The 27,393-nt window shown below is 47.9% G+C and overlaps 1 protein-coding gene across 4 annotated transcripts; it reads right to left on the reverse strand.

The window, feature by feature from the left end:
• Positions 1 to 27,393, reverse strand: Cidea (cell death inducing DFFA like effector a). 4 transcript variants are annotated; one of them, XM_041639302.1, is made up of 6 exons: positions 26,937 to 27,393; positions 12,981 to 13,125; positions 11,545 to 11,691; positions 4,995 to 5,176; positions 3,750 to 3,925; positions 1 to 78 (listed from the first exon to the last, which is right to left on the reverse strand). In XM_041639302.1, exons 1-5 carry the CDS (start codon positions 26,972 to 26,974, stop codon positions 3,775 to 3,777), a joined length of 663 nt encoding a protein of 220 aa, XP_041495236.1. In that variant the 5' UTR covers positions 26,975 to 27,393; the 3' UTR covers positions 1 to 78; positions 3,750 to 3,774. The 4 variants fall into 4 exon arrangements, with proteins under 4 accessions (XP_041495236.1, XP_041495238.1, XP_041495235.1 ...); XM_041639304.1 differs by lacking the exon at positions 1 to 78 and adding an exon at positions 3,210 to 3,305; XM_041639301.1 differs by lacking the exon at positions 1 to 78 and having other exon boundaries at positions 3,511 to 3,925; positions 26,937 to 27,387.

Below are 27,393 nucleotides of genomic sequence, written 5' to 3' on the forward strand. Positions count from 1 at the left end.
CTTCTAGAATACTTCATTCTGTGTTCTCAGAGTTCGGATGACACGCTGACCCAGGTGGCAGAAAGTTCTGGATCAGGCTTACTGACCACAAGTTGGAGGCATTAGTGTGCCTTTGGGTTTATTGGGAACAGTCACAGTGGGCACAGAAATTCATTTTAGTGTAACCGGAAAAAAAAAAAGAGGCCCACTAAGAAACATCAAGGGGGTGCTCAGGAGATTTAGGGCTGACTTAAGAGCACTCGTTCTGACAGAGGACCTGGGTTCAGTTCCCAGCACCCACACGGTGGCTCCGAACCATCTGTAACTACAGTTCCAGGTGATGTATGCTTCTGCTGACCACTATGGGCACCAAGCATGCACGTGGTGCAGACGTACATGCAGATGAAACATTCACATGCATAAAATAAAATATAAAAATCTGGCGGGGGGGGGGAAACCATAGCAGCGCCAGGGCCACGAACTCTTGAGTTTATGAGAACTTTTCTTTTTTTCTGAACTGTTATTCTAGACACAAATAAATAGTATTCTTGGGGTTAGCCCTATCCACCCGGGACGCACAAGCCTCAATAGGGACACCATAGGAGTGGGCTCAGCAATGGCTTGAGTATTAGCAACTCCAAACAGCTTGAATAGTAAATAAATAGTCCACTCCTGCTGGAGCCAACCTAGCCCACTCCCCGCTTCTCTCCGAGAGGCAAGATTGTAGAAATACTAAGATTAGAATGAGAGAATGTCACACTTGGAAAACATGCTGCCTAATCTGAACCAGAGACCCAGAGCTGTCTCTGGCTGAGACCCTTCCATGTATAGGGTGACTGCTAACTACCCCCTCTCTTAGCTTCAAAGACTCTTTAAGGAGCCCTCGGCAGCCTTTGAGGACACAATATCAACCTCTGTGGCTTCCTCTCAGCAGGTCTTCCTGCCTCTCCGGAGAATTCTGGGAGGAGCTGCTCTCTCCAGGGTCACTGACTAACGGGGGTGGAGGCGAGGACTGGAGACAAAGGCAGACAGACGGCTACCTGTTTGCTTTCCCAGCACCAGGTGGTCCTTCTGGCTGCAAGCCCCTCTCACAGGGAGGCGGTGGGTGGTGACAGAGCCCAGTCCCTTCCCTCGTCTCCCCTGGCAGCCCCCTCAGCCCCCCACCCCGCCAGCATCCTGAGAGGAAAAGGACAGCCCCCCTTGCTGGCGACTGAATAGCAGAGCCAGAGAACTGGCTGACTCAACGGGATCAATGTGGAGTGAAAATTCCTTTTTTGGAAGCCGGGCAGTGGCTTCCGAGGAGGGTGGGATCCTGGGGAAGTGATGCAAGCTGTGAGGGGGGAGGGGAAGCACTGGGTTCTGAGCCTCCCATTCAGGCCACACCCCATCCCTCCTGGGCTGTCACTACAGGGGCTGCAGAAGGCGGGCACCCTGCTCCTTTTATAGGGTTGGAATTCACAGGACGTGTGTGTGTGTGTGTGTATGTATGTGTGTGTGTGTGTGTGTGATCTTGCTAGTCTCCCTCCTCCAGCCTTATCACTTTCTAGAAGTTCCTAAAAGAGCCAAACAGCATCAGTGGTGCCTGCCTGTCCCTTCACTAGGAAAAGCAGCAGGTGAGCAAGTGTGCATGTGCGTGTGTATGCGTGTGTGAGTGTGTGTGTATGTGTGCGTGCATGTGTGTGTATATGTGAGTGTGTATGTGTGAGTGTGTGTGCATGTGCGCGTGTGTATGTGTGTGTGCACTATGTGTGCGCATGCATGTGCATGTGCATGCGTGTGAGTGTGTGTGTGTAGACCCCTAGGCTGTTTCTGTTCATAGCGCTGGAACAGGCAACTACAAATGCAGCTAGGCCTCTGAGCCACTGTCTCCCTCAGCAAAGTCACAGTCAGGGAAAGGGCCGACTTAACAGGATCTATCTAATAGGAGCAGAGGCTTCTCCCAGGGCCTGTTACTGTTCACTCAGGGACCAGCATCTCATCTCCTCTGGGAAAGTCTGCTTTGATGACAGGGTCAGGGAAGACACAGTCAGAGCATCCACACAGGGGCCGAGGGTGACACTTGGGTTTCCTTTAAGCAGTGTGGCCCAATGATGGAGCTACCTCCAAAGAAAGAACCAGATGACAAACAGGTACCTCCCAAGGTGCTTTGAGGGCCTATGTCCAGCTGAGCGTCAGCTAGAACCCGGAGCCAACAGGGCTTTGCTCTGGCCAGTGCTAGGCAGAGCTCAGCTCCTGGCCACAAGCCTTCTCTTGGCACCGCAGCAGCACTGGCTTCCAACCCGAGTTTCAACTGTTTTGTTTCTTTCTAAAATCAAGGCTGAACCTACCCATCCCCACCCCAAGGCCCCTTGCATAGACCCTTGAGCTTTAGGGCCTTTGGGGCTCATGAAAAGCTTTGGCAGGGGAAGATGGCTCAGTGGGTGAAGTGTTTGTTGTACAAACTTGCAGACCTGGCCTGGTGGTGGTGGCGCACGCCTTTAATCCCAGCACTGAGGAGGCAGAGGCAGACAGATCTCTATGAGTTCGAGGCCAGCCTGGGCTACAAAGTGAGTTTTAGAAGAGCAGGACTGTTTCACAGAGAAATCCTGTCTTGGAAACAAACAAACAAAAAAAGTGTTCTCAACCTGGGCAATCATAACCACCAGAGGATCACATAGCAGGTACCCTGCATATCAGATATTTAGATTACAATTCATAACAGTAGCAAAAGTACAGTTATGAAGTAGCAACGAAATAATTTTACGGTTGGAGGCCACCACAACATGAGGAACGACATTAGGAAGGCTGAAAACCACTGGTTTCCATGGACCATGGATCTGCAATCCCAGCAGTCCCACAGTCAGATGGAGGTGGAGATGAGAGACCCCCAGAAGTGTGTGCTAGCCTGGCTCGCGCGACTTCCCAAACAATGTAGGAGATGAGGACGGACCCCCAGGTTGTCTTCTGGCCTCCACACGCGTGCCATGGTGCACAAGTGCCTGCACTCACACACACAGACACACACACATAAGATCCTTTTGAAGGAAAAACTAAACCAAATAAAACCTTGGCTTGTGTGACAGATCATTTGTTTTGCACCAAGTACTGATAAAGACTAAACAGCAATGGAGCTGGAGCAATGGTTTGGGGTTAAGAACACTGACTGTTGTTCCAACCCCCCCACTCCCCCCACCGCTCACCCTCCCCGCCCACACACCCGCCCAGGACCCAGGTTCCATCCTAAGCACCCACACAGAGGCTCACAACTGTCCTATAACTCATCTGGAGAGATCTGACGCCCTCTTCTGGCCTTTCCCGGTACTGCATGCACTGTTGACACACGTTACCTAGACATATAATAGGCAAAACATACACACAGACACACACACACACAAAATAATAATAATAAAATAAAATTAAAACAAAAGATTAAACAGCAGTGGTAACTGTCTTTCCGTCTTTGACTCTGGTTTTTGTTCTGTGTAAAGTGTGACCACCTCCAGAGAGATAAACCGAGTATGTGAGGAAGCATGGCCTGAGTTAAAGGGACTCTTGTGATTGGTTTATTACAATTGGCAAGGATCCAAACAGTCCCGTTCATATGCACGCTGCTCCCAGACACTCTGCTGTCAGGCCCGCTGAAGGCCCTTGAAAGGCCTCTCTGTGGTCCCTTCCCCCTGCAAGAACCTTGCGGCTGAGCCCCTGCACTGTGTACCACAAAGCCCCCTGCCTCCCCCTGGCATCCCACAGCCTCTAAACGAAGGTGGTAAATTTATACGAAAGGTATGCACCTGGGCCTCTGGCACTGTGACCTGTTTACATGAACCATCCCTTGGCGTTAGGCTTGGGAGACTTGGGAGATCGCTGCTCATCTGTATCGGCCAGTACGCGGAGCATGTATGTACCTGCGCAGACCAGGAACTGTCCTGCTACCTGAGCAGCATAGGACACAAACCGCAGCAAACTCCTACAACAGAAGATGGAAACGCATGGAAACGCATCAGGATTGGGATTCCTGCCTGGCCGAGTGGGAAGAGTAGGAATGCCTCACCCCACGCCACCTTACACTAAGCTCCTAGGAAGCTGCAATCATCTTCAAGTCGTGGCATCCATGGAATACCACTTTCAGGGCACACAAAGTCTGAATGCTCCCTAGCAGGCTGCCATAATACCCGGGTCTAGGGACACCCACTGGGGTCCACAGTCCTCAATCCACTTCGATAGGAGCCTGCCTATATCGGAACTCAAGAGCCCCACGGAGCCCCTGCTACTCCTGAGAGCATGTACTTGCTACCTGAGGATTCAGGCAGCCCAAGTGGCTGTGCTGAACTTGCTGCTGCAGTCCCAGTCCCCTGGGTCAAGGTGGCAAGACCCGTCAAGCTGAGGAAAGTTGTAGAAAACACTGGAATTGTGGTTTTGCTGATCTGGCGTGTGGAGGGTAGGTAGCTGGGGTGTTCCAGCTTGCTCCTCATGGAGAAGGCACACTGCTGGGTCGTAGCCTCTCAGACCAAATCAAACAAAAGGTGTTCCTTCACCGGCCAGTGATGGTTCAGGCCTTTAATCCCAGCACTCGGGAGGCAGAGGCGGGCAGATCTCTGTGAGTTCGAGGCCAGCCTGGTCTACAAAAAAAGGTGTTCCTTCCAGTTCTAATTCCTTTCCTGGTCTCAGAAGTTTTCACCCTTGCTTTCCTAAGATCCGGGTAAAGCACCCAGGCCAGACTCCAGGGAGGGCATGCGGGCATACGAGTGTGCATGGGTGTTGCTAGGTATCGAACCTAGGACCTCGAACGTGCCAAGCAAACACTCAACTGAACTATATCCCCAGCTGGACTTTGCGCTCTCTGATGCAAGCATGCAAGCCTGCGGTCTAAGATTTAAACTGAAGACTATATGCATCAGGGCACACTTGATGACAAAGGCAGATCCAGCCAGACCCTGTTGTTGGGCAGAAGACAAAGCAGGGAGGAGCCACCCACCCGTGCCGCACCTGGGTGTTTCCAGAGTCCCACAGAGACCCCTGGAGACAGATGCTGTTACCTTAGCATGGCCTTGGCACTCGTGCAGCGGATGTCGTAGGACACCGAATACATCTCGTACATGGTGGCCTTGATGTTGAGGCAGCCGAGGAAGTCCTTGGGGTTCAGCCTGTACAGGTCGAAGGTAACTCTGGCTATTCCCGACTTCCTCGGTTGCTTGTAGACTGGGACATACTTGCTGCCCTAGAGCAAAGAAGAAGCAAGGAATAGACTTAGGGGCCACACGGGCCAAGACCCTTGAACCACACAATTTAGGAGTGATTGCCAGAGTCTTCTAAATGTCGGCTGTAATTCTTCCAATCACGTTTACAGCAGGCCACCATGTTACACACAACCATGCCTACATATGTACTCTTCCCTCATCAACTTCCAGTTTGCTTTGGCTTTAAGGGCTCAGTATCTGATGTCCAGAGGAGCTCAGGGTCCTGCCTTAGGGAGCTGAGACTTGCTGGTTTGCCTGGAGGCCTGAAGCTACTCCTTGAGAACGAGAGGACATGGCCAGCCTCTTGGAACTGTCGCAAAACCAGAGAGGAGCAGGAAGCTCTATTTCCATCTCATTTCATAAGTAGGTCTGATGAAGAAAATGCTGGAACTCAGGCTCGGGGAACGGGTGGAACAGTCCTCTCTCTGACTGTCTCCTGTTTTCCAGGAACTGCCAAAGAGGAAGGATGACTTTGTGGGAACATGAACCACACTGTCTACCAGGGACACCAGGTGACCCTTCCGGTTGGGAGGGACAGTAGCTCCCGGGTTTGTAGACAGCTCTACAGTAGACTCTGGAAGAGCAAAGATGCAAATGGGGATGTGGCTCAGCAATGGAGAACTTGCCTGGCGTGTGCAAGGTTCTGGGTTTGAGTACAATCGCCAGTCCTGGGGAGGGGGTGGGAGTGGGGTGCCAACCTGGCTCATGACCTGCTTTCCTAAGTGGTTTCTGCCACACACACACCGGTCCCACTGTATCCAAGGTCAAGTTAGCATGACGCAAGCGTCCCTATGCCTCAGGAGCTTTGCAGCCTGGGAGTACTTGAAAACTGAGTGTTACATAATGAAAATGATCAAATCCATTGAAACTTAAACAAATGCCCCTAAAAGTGTGCCAGTCCTTCTCGCTGAAGCCACTGCTAGTGTCCCTGTCTTCCTGCTACCCAGATCACAAATGACACGGGATTCCAGTTGTCACCCAGTGTACAATGCACAAGAGGCTGGCACCCCTGCACCAGCCAGCCGCTATTTGAGAAAGAAACCTTTAAAAACCCTGAGTTGGACATGGAGGTACACGCCTTTATTCCCAACACTTTAGAGACAGCCAGATTTCTGTGAGTTTGAGGCCAGACTGCTCTACATAGCAAGTATCAGAACAGCTGGGGCTATGCAAAGAGACCCCTCAAAAAAACCTAACTATTCACGACTGAGGAATAGAAGGATTTAAATCTATACCCTCCCCAGCTTTTCTTCACTCCTCGCATTGCTTTCTGGCTTTTCTCTCCCTTCAGGCTGCCTTTAGTCTTGGGGCTAAGCCAAGATGCCCTCACCATGCTAAGGGTAGGAGGCCTCACACCTGGGCACCCAGGCTTCCATAAGCTGCAGGAAAGGAAGGGCATGACCTGTCTTCTTCCAGGGTGGCAGAGAACATCTTCTCATGGGGGTTTTGGTGTCCTGAGACTGAGCAAGGGAGACATCTGGTGGCTGTTTCTTGGTTGAAGATTTTGGTTCAGTCAAAATGGGCCTGGGGATAACCTTCCTGAGGTAAGGGGGCAGTCTGTGCTCTGCGGGGAAGCCACCATTTCTACCTTACTGGAAAGTGGCTGAGAAATTAAAGCCAGGCAAGGTCTCTAGAGTCTGTTACGGGGCTCAACGGCAGAGTGTGAGCTGTGCATGTCTGTGAGGGGCTGGGTTCTATCCTCAGTATTAACCCCTCCCTCCCCACCTAAAAACCAACCTCCAAACAAACGAAGTGTTTCAGATTCTCGAGCCCTCAGCCAGCCCTGGGACATGGAAGTCATGATATCTGTACCGATTATATCTTGTTATGACTTGGTACCGCACTACGTTTCTTAGGTCCCATTTACCATGCAGAGCTTAAACATGGCACTCCAAATTCACCTCTAAACTCTCATTTGTCTCATCTGTAGAAACCAACAGCAAACAGCTTTTCTACTTGCGTTAATTTCCTGTTGCTGCTGTAAGTCGCCGGAACCTCGGCTTAGAAGTCACCTGCTTATGTTCTGCCGGTTCTGGGGTGGGGGTTCCTGACTAAGGCCCCTGCCTTCCTTAGTCTGTGGTCCTCCTCTTCTTTGCTCCTCATGTTAGCACCCGCTCCTCCCCATGCTCCCCACCCCATGAGAACCCTGAAGTGACACTGGACTCCAGGGTAATGCAGGACACTCTCTCCATCTCAAGACACACATCTGCTAAGGCTCTCTGGCCAGGTGAGGTTCTGAGAAAAAATGCAGACACTATGGAAGCCGTGCAGGTGATCATACCTTCCTCAAACAGAAAGCACGGGGGTGGAGGAGCCACCCTGTGGGAGGCCATCGTGGCAAGCCATGGTTAGCTCGTCCCCAGCACTGACAACAGTTAAAGAAAGCCCAGAAGAAAGAATTGGAAGCTGGGCATCGGTGACACACGCCTTTAATCCCAGCACTCAGGAGGCAGAGGGAGGTGGATCTCTGTGTGTTTGAGGCCAGCCTGGTCTACAAAGAGAGTTCCAGGACAGTTAGGAGAAAATAAGAAAGAAGGAGGAGAAAAAAGAAGAAAAGAAAGAGTCTAAGATTAATCTGTCTTCAAAGATTTTTCTGATTTGCCTATTCTACAGGCAATGGTTACCTTACTATCTATCTTAAGGATAACATTTCTGTGTGGTTATTTCGGGAGTTTGGGCAGCCGGGCGCTCGGGAAACAAACAAGCGGCCTCCTACTACAAATCTCTGATTTTTTTTTCAAGTATTAAGCTATGCTCCTACCTGTAACCTTAACAACAAATGATTCTCCCCCACCTTTCCCAGGAGACAGCAACCATGCCTTTGTCTCAGGAGGTTGTTATGACTGACCTGTTATGCTTATGCTATGTTTCTGTAACCCCACTTATTTGCCTGCCAACTCTCCCATTTGGGAACCCCCTGTTCCTGAGCTGTAAAAACCTTATCTTCCCCATGACCGGTGCTGATCTCTTGAACCCCACTTAGGAGGAGGCAGCCGAGCACACAAATAGAACTTGCTTTAATTTGATTTAGGTTGGTGACCTTTTCCCTGGTGTCTGTGGGATCAACACATATATACATACAGGCAATACATATAAATTAAAATAATCTTAAAAATTATACTTGTGTGCATGTATACACATATATGAAATAACAAGACAAAATAAAGCATTATCTATTCCAGAGGTCCCATGGAGTCTCTTCTGGTTATTCCACCCCCTCCACAGGAGGATGCCGCCTTGGTGGTGCCCTTTCCCGGGAACACTATATTGCTAATTTTGCATCATTCTGAGTTATCTAGAAATGGTTTAATGCAGATGTTCTCATGGTGTGGTCTGGAGAAGGAGGAACAGGCTTAAGTTCTCTCCCAGGTTGAAACTACTTTCACAATAAATACTAAAGGCAATTGCCCCTCTCTCTTCTCTTTTGTATCTTTCTAATTTATTTTTATTTAATGTGCATTGGTGTTTTGCCTTGATATATGTCTGTGTGAGGGTGCCAGGTCCCCTGGAACTGGAGTTACAGACAGTTGTGAGTTGCCATGTGGGGGCTGGGAATTGAACCCAGGTCCTTTGGAAGAGCAGCCAGTGCTCTTAACAGCTAAGCCATCTCTACAGTCCCCCTTCTCTGTTTTCTTAAGTCCTAGTTTTTCTACAGCATGCTTGAGAGAAATGTGTGGCTTATTGAATCAATATTTTCTTTTGCTCTTTTTCTTTTTATGCTGCTTTCCTTGTGGGACTGGAGAGGGCATGGGAAGTACATCCATCACTAAGCTACACCTCTGCTCCAAAATAAGATGTTTTGAGATCACTCTGATGGAAGATCCTTCCAGAATGTAAGGCCGACTGATGTTCTCAGTGGAGCACAGGGACCAACTCCACCTGGAGTCCCCACTGCAGCTGAGTTTTGGGGAATTGGCAACTGCTGAATCTTGATGCAGGATCAAGGCAGAGTATCCTTAACACTGCCTCCTTTCCTCTCCTGCATCTTCACATCTGCAGCCAGGCCAGAGTTCCATCATAGACACACCAAACAATAGAGTCTAGCAGATTGAATACAAAAGTATACCTGAGATATTTATGGCTCATGTGTGTTTGTGTGTGTGTGTGTGTGAGAGAGAGAGAGAGAGAGTGCACCTGCGTGTATGTATATGTTCTTACTCAGAGATAAGAAGAGACATCTGGTTCCTTGGAACTGGAGTTACAGATGACTGTGGCCTGCCACTTGGGTGCTAAGGACTGAATATGGGTCCCCTGCAAGAGCAGCAAATTCTCTTCATTGCTAAGCCATCTCTCCAGGCCCATATCTGAGACTGCAAGTGTCTTCTAGACACTAAAGAGATTTGCAAAAAAATAAAAAATATAATTCCTTGCTCTTGTTTTGGAGAGTGATCATTTATTTTAAAGAAAGATTTTTGCCGGGAGGTGGCGGCACACGCCTTTAATCCCAGCACTTGGGAGGCAGAGGCAAGTGGATCTCTGTGAGTTCGAGGCCAGCCTGGTCTAGAAGAGCTAGTTCCAGGACAGGAACCAAAAGCTACGGAGAAACCCTGTCTCGAAAATAAAAGAAGAAAAAAGAAAAAGATTTTTCTCTTTTTTTTCCCCTTGGGTTTTTCGAGACAGGGTTTCTCTGTGTAGCCCTGGCTGTCCTGAAACTTGCTCTGTAGGTAGACAAGACTGGCCTTGAACTCACAGAGATCTGCCTGCCTCTATTTCCTGAGTGCTGGGATTAAAGGTGTGTACTGCCACTACCTACTCATTTAAAATATTTTCTTATTAAAATATGTAGTTCAAACTAACCTTTACGGAGTTATTACTAATTGATACATATCTTTTAATTTCTCAATTTAAATTTTGTATATTGGAAACATCTGTATGTATGGCTTATAGTTTCTCAACCTTGGCACAAATGACATTTGGAGTTGAGTAATTCTTTGTTTCAAAGGTTGTGCGTTGCAATTTCCATACTAGACGGCACATTTGTGTCCTCTCCCCCAGTTTATCATCCTAAACTGTCTTCAGATGTTACCCCATGGGTCCTAATTGGAAAACATCCCCAGCTAAGAAACTTTGACTGACAGGTATTTGTTAACTGTCTTTGATGTATCCCATGGTAACTGAAGATACAAAAGGTCCTAGGAGTCTTCCTTAGTTTTCATAAATCCTGAGATGAAAATGGTTGAAGGTGGCTTGCCTAATGCTCTGAGTCATGGGACTTACTCAGACAGTGCCTGTAGCTGCACTTCATGTGTCCTCAAGGTCAAGAACATTTTATTCAGTAAATATGAAGTGCATATCAACCTATGTGAACTGAAATGGACGTGCAGTGATGGCCGGATGTGCATCTCTACCCTACTGCAATAGACATGTGGCTTGTTGCCAATACTCATAAGACTGACATGTAAGGTCTGATATACATCTGCTCTATAGGTGCTAGCATGTTCCAGGGACGTGTGCACAGGCCAGGATCCATGTTCCTAGGTCACACACTGTGTTTCAACTCTGGTTTTATTTATTTATTTGGCTTTTCAAGACAGGGTTCCTCTGTGTAACAGCCCTGGCTGTCCTGAAACTAGCTTTGTAGACCAGGCTGGCCTCAAACTCACAGAGATCTGCCTGCCTCTGCCCCCCCCCCACCCCTGAGTGCTGGGATTAAAGGTGTGCGCCACCACCACCTGGCTTCAACTGTGTTGTTTTAAATATTAGTTTGTAGGAGGAGAGGAAAGCTGATTCTAGATCTGAGTGATGGAAAAAGGAGATCACGAGACTCCCATTTCCTCTTTGCTCGCAGCACTCAGCAGCACTCAAGGACGGGCTGCCTCAAGGACGGGCTGCCTCAATGAGGAGGCAGAACTGGCCAGGGACTGGACCCTCCCAAATATTAGACAAAATAAACCTTTTTTTCTAAGTTAATTGTCTCAAGTATTTTATAACAGTGACAGAAGGCTGATTGGTGCACGTGGATGCGCGCGCAAGCACACACACACATACACACACACACACACACACACACACACACACACACACACAACTTGGCCATGCCCGCTTGCCAGCTTCTTAAGGATTAAGGCAGTCAACAGTTACCAGATCAGATCTGCTGACCTGCCCCAGCCAGGTTATTGGCCAAAGCTTATGCTTCAAAATTATTATTTTTTTAATCATACAGACTAAATTTAGAGACAATGAATTTCTAGAAACACTGAAGAATGCTCTTGAGGGTTCTGCTGTAGCTAGGAAGTAAGTACATAAAGTACACAATTAGGATGCGGCTCAGACAACACGTGTAGACAGCGCCTCGTAGGCAGAACCCCTACCTCGCTGTTGTCTGCATAGCAAGGCAATAAATACTTACCGGCGTCCATTTCTGTCCCTTTTCCAAGATCATGAAATGTGTGTTGTCCCTTAAGGTCTGAAAGAACTCCTCTGTGTCCACCACGGTACCATCCTCCTCCAGCACCAGCGTGACCAGGCCAGTCGTGATGAGCAGGACATCCAGAGTCTAAGTTTGCAAGGAAGCAGAAGCACAGGATGAAGGGAGCTATTCATATGGGATCACCAGTGACGTTTATGTTAAGGTTTCAGGAGGGCTGGCTGGCTGGGATAAAGCTATGGAGGTAAAGAAACACTGACTGGTATGTATGGCTCAGAAAAACAAATTAAGATTTTAAATGGACCTTTCTCTTCCTAAGGAATGAGATAAGTGATCTGTTGCGTATATACAATTTCTTTCTGTTTGTTTCTTTCTTTCTTTTATGGTTTTTCGAGTCAGGGTTTCTCTGTAGCTTAGTTCCTGTCCTGGAACTTGCTCTGTAGACCAGGCTGGCCTAGAATTCACAGAGATCCGCCTGCCTCTGCCTCCCAAGCGCTGCAATTAAAGGTGTGCGCCACCACCGCCTGGCCCATACATACAGTGTCTATGGTTGCCTTTTATGCAGAAGAATGACTAAGCAGATGGTCCTGGATGACTTGTACTTTAAGCATGCAGTCTTGCACAGCACAGCTGATCACCTACCCCTTGCTGGGCTGGATGCTCACTTCTCATTTCTGTGGCACCTCTGAGTCAGGTGCTGAGAGCCTATGACGCTTCTGTATGGGAGAGCACTGTTTTAGCTTGAGGACCAGCTATCCTAGTCAGATTCCTTCCCAGGTCTCTCTAGTTTCCCTTGTTAAAGCAGGAAAGTAACATTCCCAGGGGCTGCATGCTGTCAAGGCACACACCTCGGGCCCACAGTCTTCCATGATGCAGAGACATGGTGGCAACTTTGAGATCCATCCTTCATCCACCTGTTACAGCTCCCCTCAAGCCCTGAAACCTAGAGAGGGATTGATGAGTTCATTCTCTCTCTCTCTTCTCTCTTCCTTCCTCTTTTCCTTCTTTCTCTTCTTCTTCTTCTTCTTCTTCTTCTTCTTCTCCTCCTCCTCCTCCTCCTCCTCCTCCTCCTCCTCCTCTTCTTCCTCCTCCTCCTCCTCCTCCTCTTCCTGCTCCTCTTCCTCCTCCTCCTCCTGCTCCTCCTCCTCCTCCTCCTCCTCCTCCTCCTCCTCCTTCTTTTTGAGACAATCTCTCTCTCCATGTAGTCGTGGCTGTCCTAGAACTTACTCTGTAGACCAGATTGGCCTCCAACTCTGAAGTCTGCCTGCTCCTTTCTCTCAAGTGCTGGGATCAAAGGCCTGTGCCACAACTACCCAGAAGCCATGCTGTCTTGCTTGACTCCAGTGCCTTGACACTGTCTTAGTGCCCAGGACCTGGACCCTGAGCTAGCTGAGGACCTGAGGCTGTGGTCACAGTACCTTGCTAATAAGCTCCTGTAGGCTGCTGGCCATCACCCCACGCCGGCTGCTTCGGTCATGGTTTGAGACCCGAAAAGGACGAGCTGGATGCATGAGGGGTGTCAGCAGGGCCTTCTTAGTCTGCAGTCCCATGAATGTCAGGGGCCTGTGGAGGAGGCACAGAGGAGAACCATCCTTTAGAGGAGGGTTTTTAAGGAAAGGTTTAAGGCTAGGCAGTGTTGGCACACACCTTTAATCCCAGCACTCAGGAGGCAGAGGCAGGCAGATCTCTGTTAGTTTGAGGCCAGCCTGGTCTAAAGAGTGAGTTCCAGGACAGGCTCCAAAGCTACAGAGAAACCCAATCTCGAAAAACCAAAAAAAAAAAAGAAAAAGAAAGAAAGAAAAGGAAAAGGAAAGGTTTAAGGCACACACAAATCATGCAGTTTAATATTTGCATCTAAAAGAAAGAAAAACACTGCCTAGGAATTATTAAATGTCACACACACATCCATACCTCCAAGGAGCAAGCAAGTAATGCATCGTCTTAGCACATCCAGGGCTGTCCTGGAGTTAATCTTCAGTCCTTCTCCAAATTGTATTCCGCAAATACTGATTCAAGCATTTTATTTTTTATGTTTTTAAATATTTATCTATTATGTATACATTGTTCTGTCTGTGTATATGCCTGCAGGCCAGAAGAGGGCACCAGACCTCATTACAGATGGTTGTAAGCCACCATGTGGTTGCTGGGAATTGAACTCAGGACCTTTGGAACGACAAGCAATGCTCTTAACCACTGAGCCATGTCTCCAGCCCTGATTCAAGCATTTTAGATTTATTTATTTTATGTCCGTGAATATTTTGCCTGCATGTGGATGTGTACACCACATGTGTGCCTGGTACCCATGGTATACACAGGTTTAGAAGAGGGCATTGGATTCCCTAGAACCAGAGTTGTGAACCGCTATGTGGGTGCTGGGAATAGAACCTGTATCCACTGCAAGAGCAAAACGTGCTCTTAACCCCCGGATCTATACTGTTTTTTTTTTTAATTAGTTTCTGTGTATCTGCATGTATGTGTGAATGTGTGGGTATACATGCCACAGCGTATGAGTGGAGGTCAGAGGGCAACGTCATGGAGGTCATCCTCACCTCTCATGTTTATGTGGGTTTGGGGATCAAACACAGGTTGCAGGCTTGTGGATCAAGAGCCTTCACTGGCTGAACCATCTCAGCAGACTGACAGGAAGGTTTTAGAACTAAAATCCAAGAAAAGGATGCCTTGTGATTACAAAGTAGCTAAACCAATTCAGAGAGTTGGTAAATACAGAAGAACAAATGTGCACATGTTTGTATAAGGCTGGCCCAGAAATTAACTTAAAAGTCAAATACTGGTCAAGGTAGCAGTCATTTCAGGACTTTATTTTGTTTTTAGTGTAGGGGTTGCTAGGCAAGGACCCTGCCATTGAACTGACTCCTAGCACCTCAGCCAAGGTTCTGGCATCAGTATAAACAGAACCGCCACCATAAACGTCTCGGAAGAGCAGAAAGGGAAAACTCTGTCTTGAATCCCATGAAACCTTGGATGTAGTTTTAATTTTTTGGAAAATGTGGGGTTATACACCTTCCACTAAACCGGGTCAGCACATGTAAAACAGCACGCACACAGCACGTGAGACACCACATCTGCAGAAGTATTCTTTCACGTGTACATGCAGAAAAGACAAATAGTATTGAATATCCTCTTTTCTTTTCCTTTTAATTTTTTTTATGATTTATTTATCTTTATGTGCATTGGTGTGAAGGCATCAGATCCCCTGGAACTGGATTTTCAGACAGTTGTGAGCTGCCATGTGGGTGCTGGAAATTGAACCCCGGCCCTCTGGAAGAGCAGTCAGTGCTCTTAACCGCTGAGCCATTTCTCCAGCCCCGAATATCCTCTTTTCTAAGCCAAGACTAAGTCATAGGCTCTAGCTGAGACAGATCTTTACTAGTGATGTCTTAAACAATGTCTCCTCAAATCACACGAGCATGGACCAGGGAGGGAATTACAGCAACATCAAAACAACATTTTCTGAGGAAAACAGCCCAGTCCTTCATTAGTCAACGTTTGTTAATGGGAAACTACAGAAAAGTAGTCTGGCGGGTTCGCGAGAATGAACGACGATGATTACTCTTGTAGTAGTTATTTAGGAAATTTTATTTTATTTGGACTTAATTTTTATTTAACTCAAATTTCAAAGTTGAATGGGATTGTTTCTATTTTTGTTGTTTTGATTCAGGGTCTCACGTAGCCTTGGTTAGCCTCCAAGTCCGTGTGTGTGTGTGTGTGTGTGTGTGTGTGTAGATAAAACATACATGCACATAAAATTAAAATAAACAAAGCTTTTAAATAAAACAAAGCAAAAGGCCCCTGTTGGGTTACATCATGTAGCTGTCTGGGTTGACAAGTCTTAGGAAATTCAGAAGAGGGAGGCCTGGCTGCCAACACCAGCTACTTACAGCTTCTCATTCTCTTTCCTCCCCCTCCCTCTCTCCCTCCTGTGGCTCCATCAACAGGTTGGCACTCTGGAATCAGACCTAGGTTGTCAGCAACAGTCTGGTCTGAAGTACACACAAGCAGCGTCACCAGGACTTCTTACCGCTTGCCCCTGGGCACCTGCCACAGGAATTCTTCAAACACACCAACTATTGCCGCCGCACCCATTTCTCATGTGGGAAGACTGAGGCCCAACGTGGTTTCTCCACATCATCCGAGGTGACAAAGGTAAGCGATGGGATGGGATGGGTATCTGGTCAGAGCCAACATTTCATATTGGGTGGTTGAACTTCAGGTCACAAGCAAGCAACATGCCAGAGCAGCCAGACTGCAAGCACAGCAGTTTAAAAAGAGTTGTTTAGGGGGCTGGAGAGATGGCTCAGTGGTTAAGAGCATTGCCTGCTCTTCCAGAGATCCTGAGTTCAATTCCCGGCAACCACATGGTGGCTCACAACCATCTGTAATGAGGTCTGGTGCCCTCTTCTGGCCAGCAGACATACACAGAGACAGAATATTGTATGCATAATAAATAAATAAATATTTAAAAAAAGAGTTGTTTATTATTATTATTATTACTAATAATTTTGTTCATTTTCGAGACAGGGTTTCTTTAAAACCCTGACTGATTTTTTCAAATTACTTTTCTATTCTTGTGTTAATAATTTATTTTTATTTTATTGTGCATTGGTGTTTTGCCTGCATGTATGTCTGTGTGAGGGAGTCAGAACCCCTGGAACTGGAGCTGGAATTGAATCCTCTGGAAGAGCGGTCTTAACCACTGAACCATCTCTCCAGCCCCATCTATCTATCTATCATCTATCTATCTATCTATCTATCTATCTATCTATTTTTGAGACAGGGTCCCTTTATGTAGTCCTGGCTGTCTTGGAACTTGCTTTGTATACCAGACTGGCCTTAAACTCACTCTCCCTGCCTCGGACTCCTGAGTCCTGGGATTAGAGTCATGTACCATGCTGTCCAGCCTATTTTTATTATTTTTAATTAATTAATTAATTATTGCTGTTTTCGAGACAGGGTTTCTCTGTAGCTTTGGAGTCTGTTTTGGAACTCTCTCTGTAGACCAGGCTGGCCTCAAACTCAAAGTGATCCTCCTGTCTCTGCTTCCCAAGTGCTGGGATTAAAGGCGTGCATTACCACTGCCCATTTTATTATTTTTAATAAAGTGTACGTGGGAGCATTCTAGCTGGGTTACACCTAACCTAGCCTTGGAACACTAGCCCCTAGCCCTAACCCATCTTTTGTTTAGCAGATACCTTTTGTTTCTCTTGTTGCCCTACATGAATCTTGTCTGAGAGTTTCCCAAGGATACAAAGGCTTTGCAAAACTTGGTTGGGCGGGACTGGAGAGATAGATGGGTCTGTGGTTAAGAGCACTGATTGCTCTTCTAGAGAACCCTGATTCAATTCCCAGCACCTACATGGCAGCTCACAACTGTCTGTAACTACAGTTTCAGGGAAATCCGACACCATCACACAGATATATATATAACAACACACATAAAATAAATAAATTTTAAAAAACCCAAACAAACAACAAACTTGGTTGGGGAAACCCTGAAAACTGTGCTACCTCATGAGTCGAGGATTTGGACTTGACATTGTATTTTTGGAAGCTTCCTTCAGGTTGTTTTGTGCATATGGAAATCAACTGGCTAAAGTGTAAATATGGAAAAAATAAAAGTGCCCTGGGCGAAGGGAAAGCGCTTCAGTCCTTAAGGCTGAGTCCCGTTGCAGCTGCAAAAGGCTAAATCCATTCTCAGAGTCTTCTTTCAGACCCGAGTGGAACCCCACCCGTGACAGGTACAGGACTGGGTGTTGGCATGTAGGTACGAGTATGTGCGTGTCGATGCTCACAGAGGCCCCAGGCTCAAATGCCCTGGAGCTGAAATTACCAACGGTTGTGAGCCTCCCGATGTGGGTGCTGAGAACCAAACTCGGGTCTTTTGTAGGAGCAGCAAGTGTTCTTGACCACGGAGCTCTCCCTGCAGCCCCAAGCTCAGGAGATTTGCGTGCACAGGCCCAAATCCTTCCCCTTTCAGGGGTACAAAGCAGCTGAACGATTTGTTTCCCGAGGGGTTGCGCTGAGGGGAATGAGAAAGACCAAGGGGTCCCTGACCTGGGCCTCACATTGGAATGACCTTGGAACCTGCCAGAGACCTAGCTGGGCCCAGCACAGCAGTGGCCCTGGTGTATGGCTCCTGAACTTCTGCCTCGATTCGGAGGAGTTGCACCAAGTTTCTGTTACACAACCGAGAGAACAAGATGTCCACACACGGCTGACACTATGGCAGAATTCAGACAGCACTGTCACACCTGGTGACCTGGAAGGCAGAGCTTGGGGATGAACTCCAGCCATGCTTCCCAGTCAGAGGCCTAGCTTTGTTCTCAACCTACGCGTGCTGTGAAAATGTAACCAGCTGGTCGCGTTCTCGCGAGGAAGAAAGGCTGAAGACACCTGTAAGTCACAGTCATGAGTCAGCCAGTGACGCTGGGACAGCAGCCGCGGAGAAGGCCGTTAAGCAGTGCCAGGTTGGAGTTTTAGATATACACCCACATTTTTGGGGGAAAGGGCGTTTGAAACAGGGTCTCACTGTGTACTTTAGGCTGACAGGAACTCCTGAACCTCCCGTTTGAGTCTCCGGTGTGCTACAATTGCAGGCCTGTGCCATCACACGTGACGTTCTATCCACAGCTTTCTGACCTTGGAGTTGACCCCGCCAGACTCTATCCCTCCCTCCCACAGGAGACTCTGAACCTCCCTGTGGAGACGAGCCTATCTCCTACTCCTGGCTAAGAGGCCCTCGTTATTACCCATGAGGCCTCTGGAAGCTGCTCACAGCCCAGGGTCTGCCTGAGAGTTTGCCTCCCACCTCCACCGCATGCCATTTATTTGCTGAGTCAAAGCATGACAGGGCGAAGTTAGAGACACGAAAGAACAGGGCTGTGTTTCCAAAAGCCTGGCCTAGCCACTCGCAGCAAAAGGTGCATCTTTGACCTAGTTCCTGGGGCCCCAGGTCTCCTCATGGGGGGGGGGGGGAAAGACACACATCTCCCAAAGTGACCTGACCTGGCGAGGAGTTTAAAAGTCCCCATTGTCTTTTCCATCTGACAAGATAAGAGCTGGCAACCATTGCCTCCCTCGCTGCCTCTCCGCCCTCAAGGAAGCCTTCTTGGCTACCAAAGGACAGTAGAGCTTTTGTTTTCGGCCGACTGTTTCCTAACCAAGATCTGGCTCATTGCTGAAGATAAGACTCATGGGCTGTACACACACACACACACACACACACACACGCACGCACGCACATGCACACCATGAAAATCAAATCTTACCATTTTTGTCAAGTGTCAGTGCCTTAATGTGTTGAACTGTAAAATAACAGTCTCAGTTGGCGCAACAAAAACAAACCTTGTAGATCCTTAGGACTTACTGTGACCTAGTCTAGTCTAAACTGTGAGCCCTGGGTCCCAAAGAGAGACCCTGTTTCAACCATCTCTCTCTCTCTCTCTCTCTCTCTCTCTCTCTTTCTCTCTCTCTCTCTCATCAAGACTGTAAGACATGAAAGGATTAAATGAACTTTTGTTTTCTGCTCCCTAAACCCACTTAGTATGAGTACTGACTGCTCCAACTAGATGATCAGTTAGGCCAAGTTGCTAACTGAACAGGGCAAGGTGTCAATGAACAGGGAAGGCATCAATGAACAGGGCTTCACTCCTGCCCACTATGTCCCTTAGGACAGATAGACTTTACATCTGCCAATGGCACATTGCTGAAAGTGGGATTCTCTTTCCACCCACCGCCAATATTCTGACTTGTCAAAATTAAGACAGGCTGGCTGAAGAGTTCAGGGTGTGGCTTAGTTAGCAGAGCAATAAGGCCCTGGTCTTCCTTCCTCTATGGCTCTTCAAAAGTAAAACATCAAGACCACCGAGAAACCTCAGAATTCGGCTTTGCACCCTGTCAACTGAGGAAACAATTGCTCCCCGATTCCTTGGAAAATGGGTTCAGACAATTCTATGAAATAGGAAAGGAAGTAACTCGTTGAAGGAAAAACAATAAGGAAATTGGGCTTTTTAAGGAAGTAGGTGTTTAGTGGAACTCAAAACAACAGTAGAAATCAGACTTCATTGAATATTCTCGAAAACTGTCAAACATCGACTCTCCCAGAAGAGCAGGTAACAGGGGAGCTTTGCGTTCTTCCCTGAGGGAACTTACAGAAATGTGTGACCCAAAGCAAGAAGCCATAGGTAGCCAGGCCACGTGGGCTTTTCTCCAATTGACCAACCCTCCCCACTTACATACATCTCTACACCAGAGAAAAAAGACCAAAACCAAGATCAAAATCCTCACAGTTTCACATCAAGGCCATGACTACTTGGGACCTCATCTTAGTGACCTACATGTTTTACAGAGGAGTCTGATTCCCGTGACCCAATGTACCTGAATAAGGCCAGTCCCAAGGGGAAAGAAAATGCACGTTCTAAGAGTTATTACTTTACAAGATAATGAAATGTCCTCCAGATTCGGACCCCATATAAAGGGCCCACAAGATGACTAAGTAACTTCTCCATATCTATGAAAGACTTTTAGTCCCTCTCAGGCACCTGGGACAGCTCCTGCTGCTTCTTTGTAGTATATTACAATTCCCTCTGTCCTTTGTCCCGTTGGTAAGTTCTTTACCACCTGCCCCACATACCACATGGAACCCCCTAAAGTCTATAAAAAGTTTTCTTTGTGGCTGGAGAGATGGCTCAGAGGTTAAGAGCACTGGCTGCTCTTCCAGAGGTCCTGAGTTCAATTCCCAGCAACCACATGGTGGCTCACAACCATCCATAATGAGATCTGGTGCCCTCTTCTGCCCTGAAGGCAGACATGCAGACAGAACACTGTACATAATAAATAAATAAATCTTTTAAAAAAAAGTTTTCTTTGTATGCCTCCCACAGGCTGATGTTCATCCTGAAAGTGGTGGAGGAAAGGCCCCGGAACTAGGTCCTAGAGAGAAATACAGCTGTCTCTCTGTATCCTCAGGGGATGGGTTCCAGGAGCCCCAGTATCCCCAAATCCACTGATGCTTAAGCCCCTTGTATAAGATGTAGCCTTTGTAGAACCTACACATATACCAAATACACTGTAAAGAGCTGCTTTACTCTATAACAGAGTGGGGAAGGAAAACACAGAGTCTGCACAGGTGCAACTGAAAAATACAGCTATTTTCACAAGCCGGAAATAGTGGTGTACACCTGCAACCTCAGGTGCCACACACCTGCACCTTTGGGTGGTGCACACCTGCACCTTCAGGTGCTACACAGCTGCACCTTTGGGTGGCACATACCTGCACCCTCAGGTGGTACGCACCTGCACCTTTGGGTGGCACACACCTGCACCTTCAGGTGCTACACACCTGCACCTTTGGGTGGCACACACTTGCACCTTTGGGTGACACACACCTGCACCCTCAGATGGCACGCATCTGCACCCTCAGGTGCTGTACAGCTGCACTTTCAGGTGGTACACATCTGCCTGTGGTCCAAAATGCCTGCATCCTCAGTATCTGAAGAGGCAGACACAGGCAGATCACAAGTTAGAGGCCAGCCTGGGCTACATAGGGAAATCTAGACTTAGTATCAAGAAAAGCAACCAACCAATCCCCTCTCCAAACAAAATCAATCCATCAATCAATCAATTGATCACCTATTTTATCTCCTGCAGTTGGTTGAATCCTTGGGGCAGATGCCATGGGTGTGGAGGCCAGCTGTACTGTGGTGTTATCAGATGGAAGCTACTCAGGGATCAGCCATAGCTGCTGTGTGTTTCAGTTACTCAGAAAATGAGGGAAGTAAAGAGCGGAACTTCCTCAGACAACACCTCAGGGGCAAGAATACCTGAGGACATTAGGGTAGGTAATGGTGAGCTCAAACACTGGCAAGGAGAGAGAGGAGGCGATGATTAGGAAGTGCCCATCAGACTTAACAAGTGGGGCAGCATCCAAAGGTAGCAGGGCCCAATGGCAAGTGTCAGCAAAGCAGGCTCCCATCGCCAAGCCCCTGACATGGCTCCTTGTAGGCAGCACACACAGTTGGAACATGCCTGAGCACAAGTCTGAACACAGGCTGTCTGACCCGCGTCTATTCTTAGTGACCTAGCAGAATGCTTGGTATAAAGGGCCCTTGAACAGTTTGCAACATTATTCTAAAAGGAGGTTTGGTGCCAGAAACAGAAACCTGGGAGGTTTGCTTGCAGCAGATGCTAGTCTAGATTCTGAACTGGAAGAGCCGCTGTACAAATCAAGTTCCTTATAAAAGGGAAAGTATCACAGAATCAACGCAATGCCCATCAAAATCCCAGAAAAATTCTTCAAAGACCTTGAAAGAACAGTACTTAACTTCATATGGAAAAGCAAAAAAAAAAAAAAAAAAAAAAACCAGGATAGCCAAAACAGTCCTGAACAATAAAAGAACTTCTGGAGGCATCACGATCCCTGATTTCAAACTCTACTACAGAGCTACAGTACTGAAAACAGCCTGGTATTGGCATAAGAACAGATAGAAGGGGGGCTGGAGAGATGGCTCAGTGATTAAGAGCACTGACTGCTCTTCCAGAGGTCCTGAGTTGGATTCCCAGCAACCACGTGGTGGCTCACAACCATCTGTAATGAGATCTGGCGCCCTCTTCTGGCATGTGGGCATACATGGAGACAGAATAATAAATAAATAAATCTTTAAAAAAAAAAAAAAAAGAACAGATAGGAGGACCAATGGAACCCAATAGAAGTCCCGGATATCAATCCACACATCTTCGAACACCTGATCTTTGACAAGGAAGCAAAAAATATCAAATGGAAAAAAGAAAGCATATTTAACAAGTGGTGCTGGCATAACTGGATATCAACATGTAGAAGGATGAAAATAGACCTAGATCTATCACCATGCACAAAGCTCAAGTCCAAATGGATCAAAGACTTCAACATAAAGCCAGCCACACTGAACTTTATAGAAGGAAAGTGGGAAGTATACTTGAATGCATTGGCACAGGGAACCACTTCCTAAATATAATCCCAGCAGGACAGACAGTGAGAGAAACAATTAATAAATGGGACCTCCTAAAACTGAAAAGCTTCTGTAAAGCAAAGGACACGGTCAACAAAATGACAGCCTACAGAATGGGAAAAGAGCTTCACTAACCCCACATCAGACAGAGGTCTGATCTCCAAAATATACAAAGAACTCAAGAAACTGGACACCAAAAAAAAACATAATCCAATACAAAAATGGAGTACAGACATAAACAGAGAACTTGTAACAGAGGAATCTAAAATGGCTGAAAGACACTTAAGGAAATGTTCAACATCCTTGGTCATCAGAGAAATGCAAATCAAAACAACTCTGAGATTCCATCTTACACCTGCAAAAATGGCCAAGATCAAAAACACTGATGACAACTTATGTTGGAGAGGTTGTGGGGAAAAGGGAACACTCCTGTATTGCTGGTGGGAATGCAAGCTGGTACAATCCCTTTGGGTGTCAGTGTGGCGATTTCTCAGAAAATTAGGAAACAACCTTCCTCAAGACCCAGTAATACCACTTTTAGGTATATATCCAAAGGATGCTCAATCGTGCCACAAGGACATGTGCTCAACTATGTTCATAGCAGCTTTGTTTGTCATAGCCAGAACCCGGAAACAACCTAAATGCTCCTCGACCAAAGAATGGATAAGGAAAAGTGGTACATTTACACAATGGAGTACTACACAGCAGAAACAAATAGTAACAGCTTGAATTTTGCAGGAAAATGGACGGAGCTAGAAAACGTTATTTTGAGGGAGGTAACCCAGACCCAGAAAGACAATTACCACATGTACTCACTCATAGGTGGTTTTTAAACATAAAGCAAAGAAAACCAGCCTACAAATCACAATCCCAGAGAACTTAGACAACAATGAGGACACTAAGAGAGACTCACATAGATCTAATCTACATGGGAAGTATAAAAAGACAAGATCTTCTGAGTAAATTGGGAGCATGGAGACCTTGGGGGAGGGTTGAAGGGAAGAGGGAAGAGGCAGGGAGGGGAGCAGAGAAAAATGTAGAGCTCCATACATATCAATAAAAAATGCTAAAAGCGCAAAAAAAAATAAAAGGAAAGTATCCTAATTCTCTCAGACTTGCTAGGCACTCGCGGCACCACCGAGTAGCATCCAGACACAGAAGATCTAAATCATGACATAAATCATTACAAATGCTCATGTTGCCCTTTAGGGTAAATATCAACTTCAGAGTTTGGCCAAAGCAGAATGTCTGTGATAATAAAAACCTACAAATATCGGCGTTTTGCTGGAAGACTCCAGGCTCCTTCCTTCTCACCAGTGTTCACAAGTCGTCCACAAACTGTTTAAGCATGTGCCATCAGTGGCCGGAGAGATGACAGTTGAGAGGACATACTGCTCTTGAGAAGGACCTGGAGTTTGAGTCCCAGCACCCACATCAGGTGACTCACACTATTTGTCACTCCAGCTCCAGGGGATCCCAAACACCTTGTCCTCTCCAGGCATTCCACACACTTAAAGTGCACACAGATACACACAAATAAAATTTAAAAGTTGATAGAGGGCCGGGCGGTGGTGGCGCACGCCTTTAATCCCAGCACTCGGGAGGCAGAGGCAGGCGGATCTCTGTGAGTTCGAGACCAGCCTGGTCTACAAGAGCTAGTTCCAGGACAGGCTCCAAAACCACAGAGAAACCCTGTCTCGAAAAACCAAAAAAAAAAAAAAGTTGATAGAGAAGAACTTGTACTTTGTGTACACGGTCTGTGTACACACGCCTGCAACATACTCAGAGCCTGAAGGGGGACACTGGGTGTCCTGCTTTATCAGTCTCTCTGCTTGATTCCTTTGAGACAAGGTCTTTGGTGAGGCTGGAGCTTTGGCCAGTGAGCCCAAGCCATCCTCCTGTCTCTGTTTCCTACAGGGCTGGGGTCCTGGGTGCCTGTGATCATGTCCGACTTTATATCAGGGTACTGGGATCGGAACCCAGATCTTGGGGCGTGTGCGGCAAACACTGCCCCTCTTCCGTGACCCCGGAGCTATTTCTCCTCTCTCCCATCTCTGCTCAGGGCTTCCTCCAAGCCAGTCGAGCACACTACTCCTGAGTCACACCCTCAGAACTAGTATCTATCTTCTTCATAAGGTGTCTATTGATAAAGTTACCTCCCTGGGAGAATCCAGTTATTAGCTAATGAATGACAGCTACGGTGTACTGGACTGGGCTGCTTAAACTCACTGAAATGAAGCAGAAATACAGAAGGACCACAAAGAACAAGCAGTGGGCTTTGCCTGTGACTCTTTAGCCTGGGTGGGATTTCAAGGAAGCGGGGGAAAAAGGGGTGGAAGACCCTTTTCCCTTCAGCAAGTATTATAGGTTATTTTCTTCCAGTTTGGGCTGGAATCGAGTGATGCCAAAGGATCAGAGCAGGCTGGTCTGGAAGTAGGTAGATTATTTTGAGAACCGAAGCAAGCTTGTCACTAACAAAAAGGCATGAGCTCCAGGGACCCGCCAGGATGGAATGGACGGCACCATAGATCATATATTCTACAGTGTTTTGATTTTCAGAGCCACCTCCACCTCACGACACCATGGAGGCGTCACTCAGAAATATTTTGGACTTCAATGAACTGCTGTGTAGTTAGACCCAAGGGTAAGCTCAGCCTTCATGCCTCCCACTCTGAGGCCAACTGGCAACTGCTTAGTTAATACCAACATCCCTAAACCTCGGCCTTTGAAGAAAACCACAGGTCCACTGCCCTTGTCCTGGAGTTTAAAAGTGTGGGTGAGGGCAGATGGCATGTCTAGTGGTGAAGGCAGCAAAGAGAAGCCCCTGGACCAGTGTGAGCGGCAGGACAAAGTGGATGGGGAAAAGCAAGGCTTCCCAGAACAAGCACAGACGGGAGTGGAGGAAACTGGGGAGCCACAGGGGAAGGTTGGGGTGAGGAGGTGGGGCTGCAGGTGGAATTGAGAAACCTGGCAAAGGGCTGCTCTCAGTTTGTGAAGCTGTCCCACGACATTTAAACACCAATGTTCCTCCCACACATCCTCTGCCACTGATAGCTGGAATGCAGTGTTATTTGGGAGCATTGACAAATCCCCCAAGCCCTAAAGTTAAGGCTTTAATTTGTTTCATGAGGAAGCAGGTACGATCCCAGAGGATCAATCAGCCTTTTCATTTTGGTAGCCACTTTTCTAACCTCGTGAAATGACCCTGTCTCACACGCTGCTGGAGCACCCATGTTTGGCGACCCTACTCTTCCTCATCCATATTTCTCTCCACAGTGAGGTCTGTCACTGTGGCGCCCCTATTTTTATGCACTTGGGCTTCTTCATCCTTTGGCCGTACTTTTACCATCTTTAGAGAATCAAGGTCTCACTGTTCTGTAGAGTCGCTGCCATGGAGCTGGTCTTGACTCTGAAAGCCAGCCAGTCATCAGAACTAGAGAACCAGAGGCAGGAGGATTATGAGTTCGAGACCAGCCTGGCCTATATAGCTAGTTCTAAGCTAGGCTGGGCCTTGAAGGGAAACCCTGTATGTCTGTCAGTTTTTTCTTTCTCTGTCTATATGTTTCTAACTCTTTCTCTCTGTGTGTTATTCTCTATCTCTGTCTCTCATTCCCTGTCTCTGTCTCCACATCTCTGTCTCAGTGTTTCTCTGGGTCTGTCTCTTCTTACGTAGATATACACAGACACACAACCCTCTGCCTCAAAATGTCTAGGATATTATCAAGAACTAGAATGTTCTATCAGCATATGTAGATAAACCGAAGGGGAGTGATGCCAATGGCTTGAGCAAGGCCTAAATGTGGAGTTGGCTAGGAGCCAAAACTGCTCTCACAAACTTGGAGAGCCCAGCCTCCCCTGAGTAGGCAAAGTCCGCATTCACCTCAAGAACCTAAGCTGGGACTCTCCCCTTGAACCCCAACTCTGTTCTCAGACCCAGGACCCAGAGGAGCCCTGTCCCCTCAGCATGGACACATTGCTAAGGCTTGTAGCCGTGGTCCCTAGGAGTTGCAAGAGATGCGCAGCCTCCCCCACAGCGCGCGTTCACCGCTGTCACGTTTCGCGGACTCCCACGCACCTCGGGAGTGACCCACCGGGCACAAATGGCCATCTGTGGGAGGGACCTCGGGGCTGCTGAGCCGGTGGGCACTGGCTGGTGAGGGTGGGAGCAGTCCTGGCGGTTCGGACTTGTAGGGGGACCACAGCCGACTCAGCGAAGGCAGGGGACGGATGGGGTGTGCAAGAGAGGAGGAGCTCGGGGTTCAAGAGAACGCATGGGGTGAGAGCGAGTCTGGACGCAGGAGGACCAGGGGAGCAGAGGAAGTGGAGACAAACGGAGTTCCCCGGGTCCAGGAGGGCGCGGGCTGCACTCGCCTGATGAGGGCTCCCGCGTAGTCCATGGCGGTCTCCATCGGCGCGGGTCATTCAGTCGTCCCCAGGCCTGGCCTCTTAAAAGCACTCCCCTGTCCGCCCCGCCCCGCGCCGACTTGACCCGACCCGGCCCGGACCTTGGCGACAATCTGCGCTTCTGTGAGCAGCAAACAGTTCTGGCTCCCACGCCTGGGTCCCGGGGCCACGCCCCTTCGTGGGCAAACGGTACCGAGGGCTCTGGAACCGCAGATTTGGTGGTGTTGGTGGCTATTGTCAGTGTGTTTGTCTTTCTCTTCTGGAGGCAGGGGTAACTGGCGGCATTATCAACGCCAGCGGCATCGCTTGACAGTGAAAAAGCAGTTGCGCGTGGGGCGAGCGGAGTGCCCCAACCCGCGGTCTTCAGGCTGGAGTCTCCAGCGCCCGACACGGGGCTGGGCGGCTGGGCGACTGGCCAGCGACT

This window comes from Microtus oregoni, unplaced genomic scaffold, assembly GCF_018167655.1.
Source record: "Microtus oregoni isolate MIOR12 unplaced genomic scaffold, Mior012 000057F_ref0000458, whole genome shotgun sequence".
Taxonomy (NCBI): Eukaryota; Metazoa; Chordata; class Mammalia; order Rodentia; family Cricetidae; genus Microtus; species Microtus oregoni.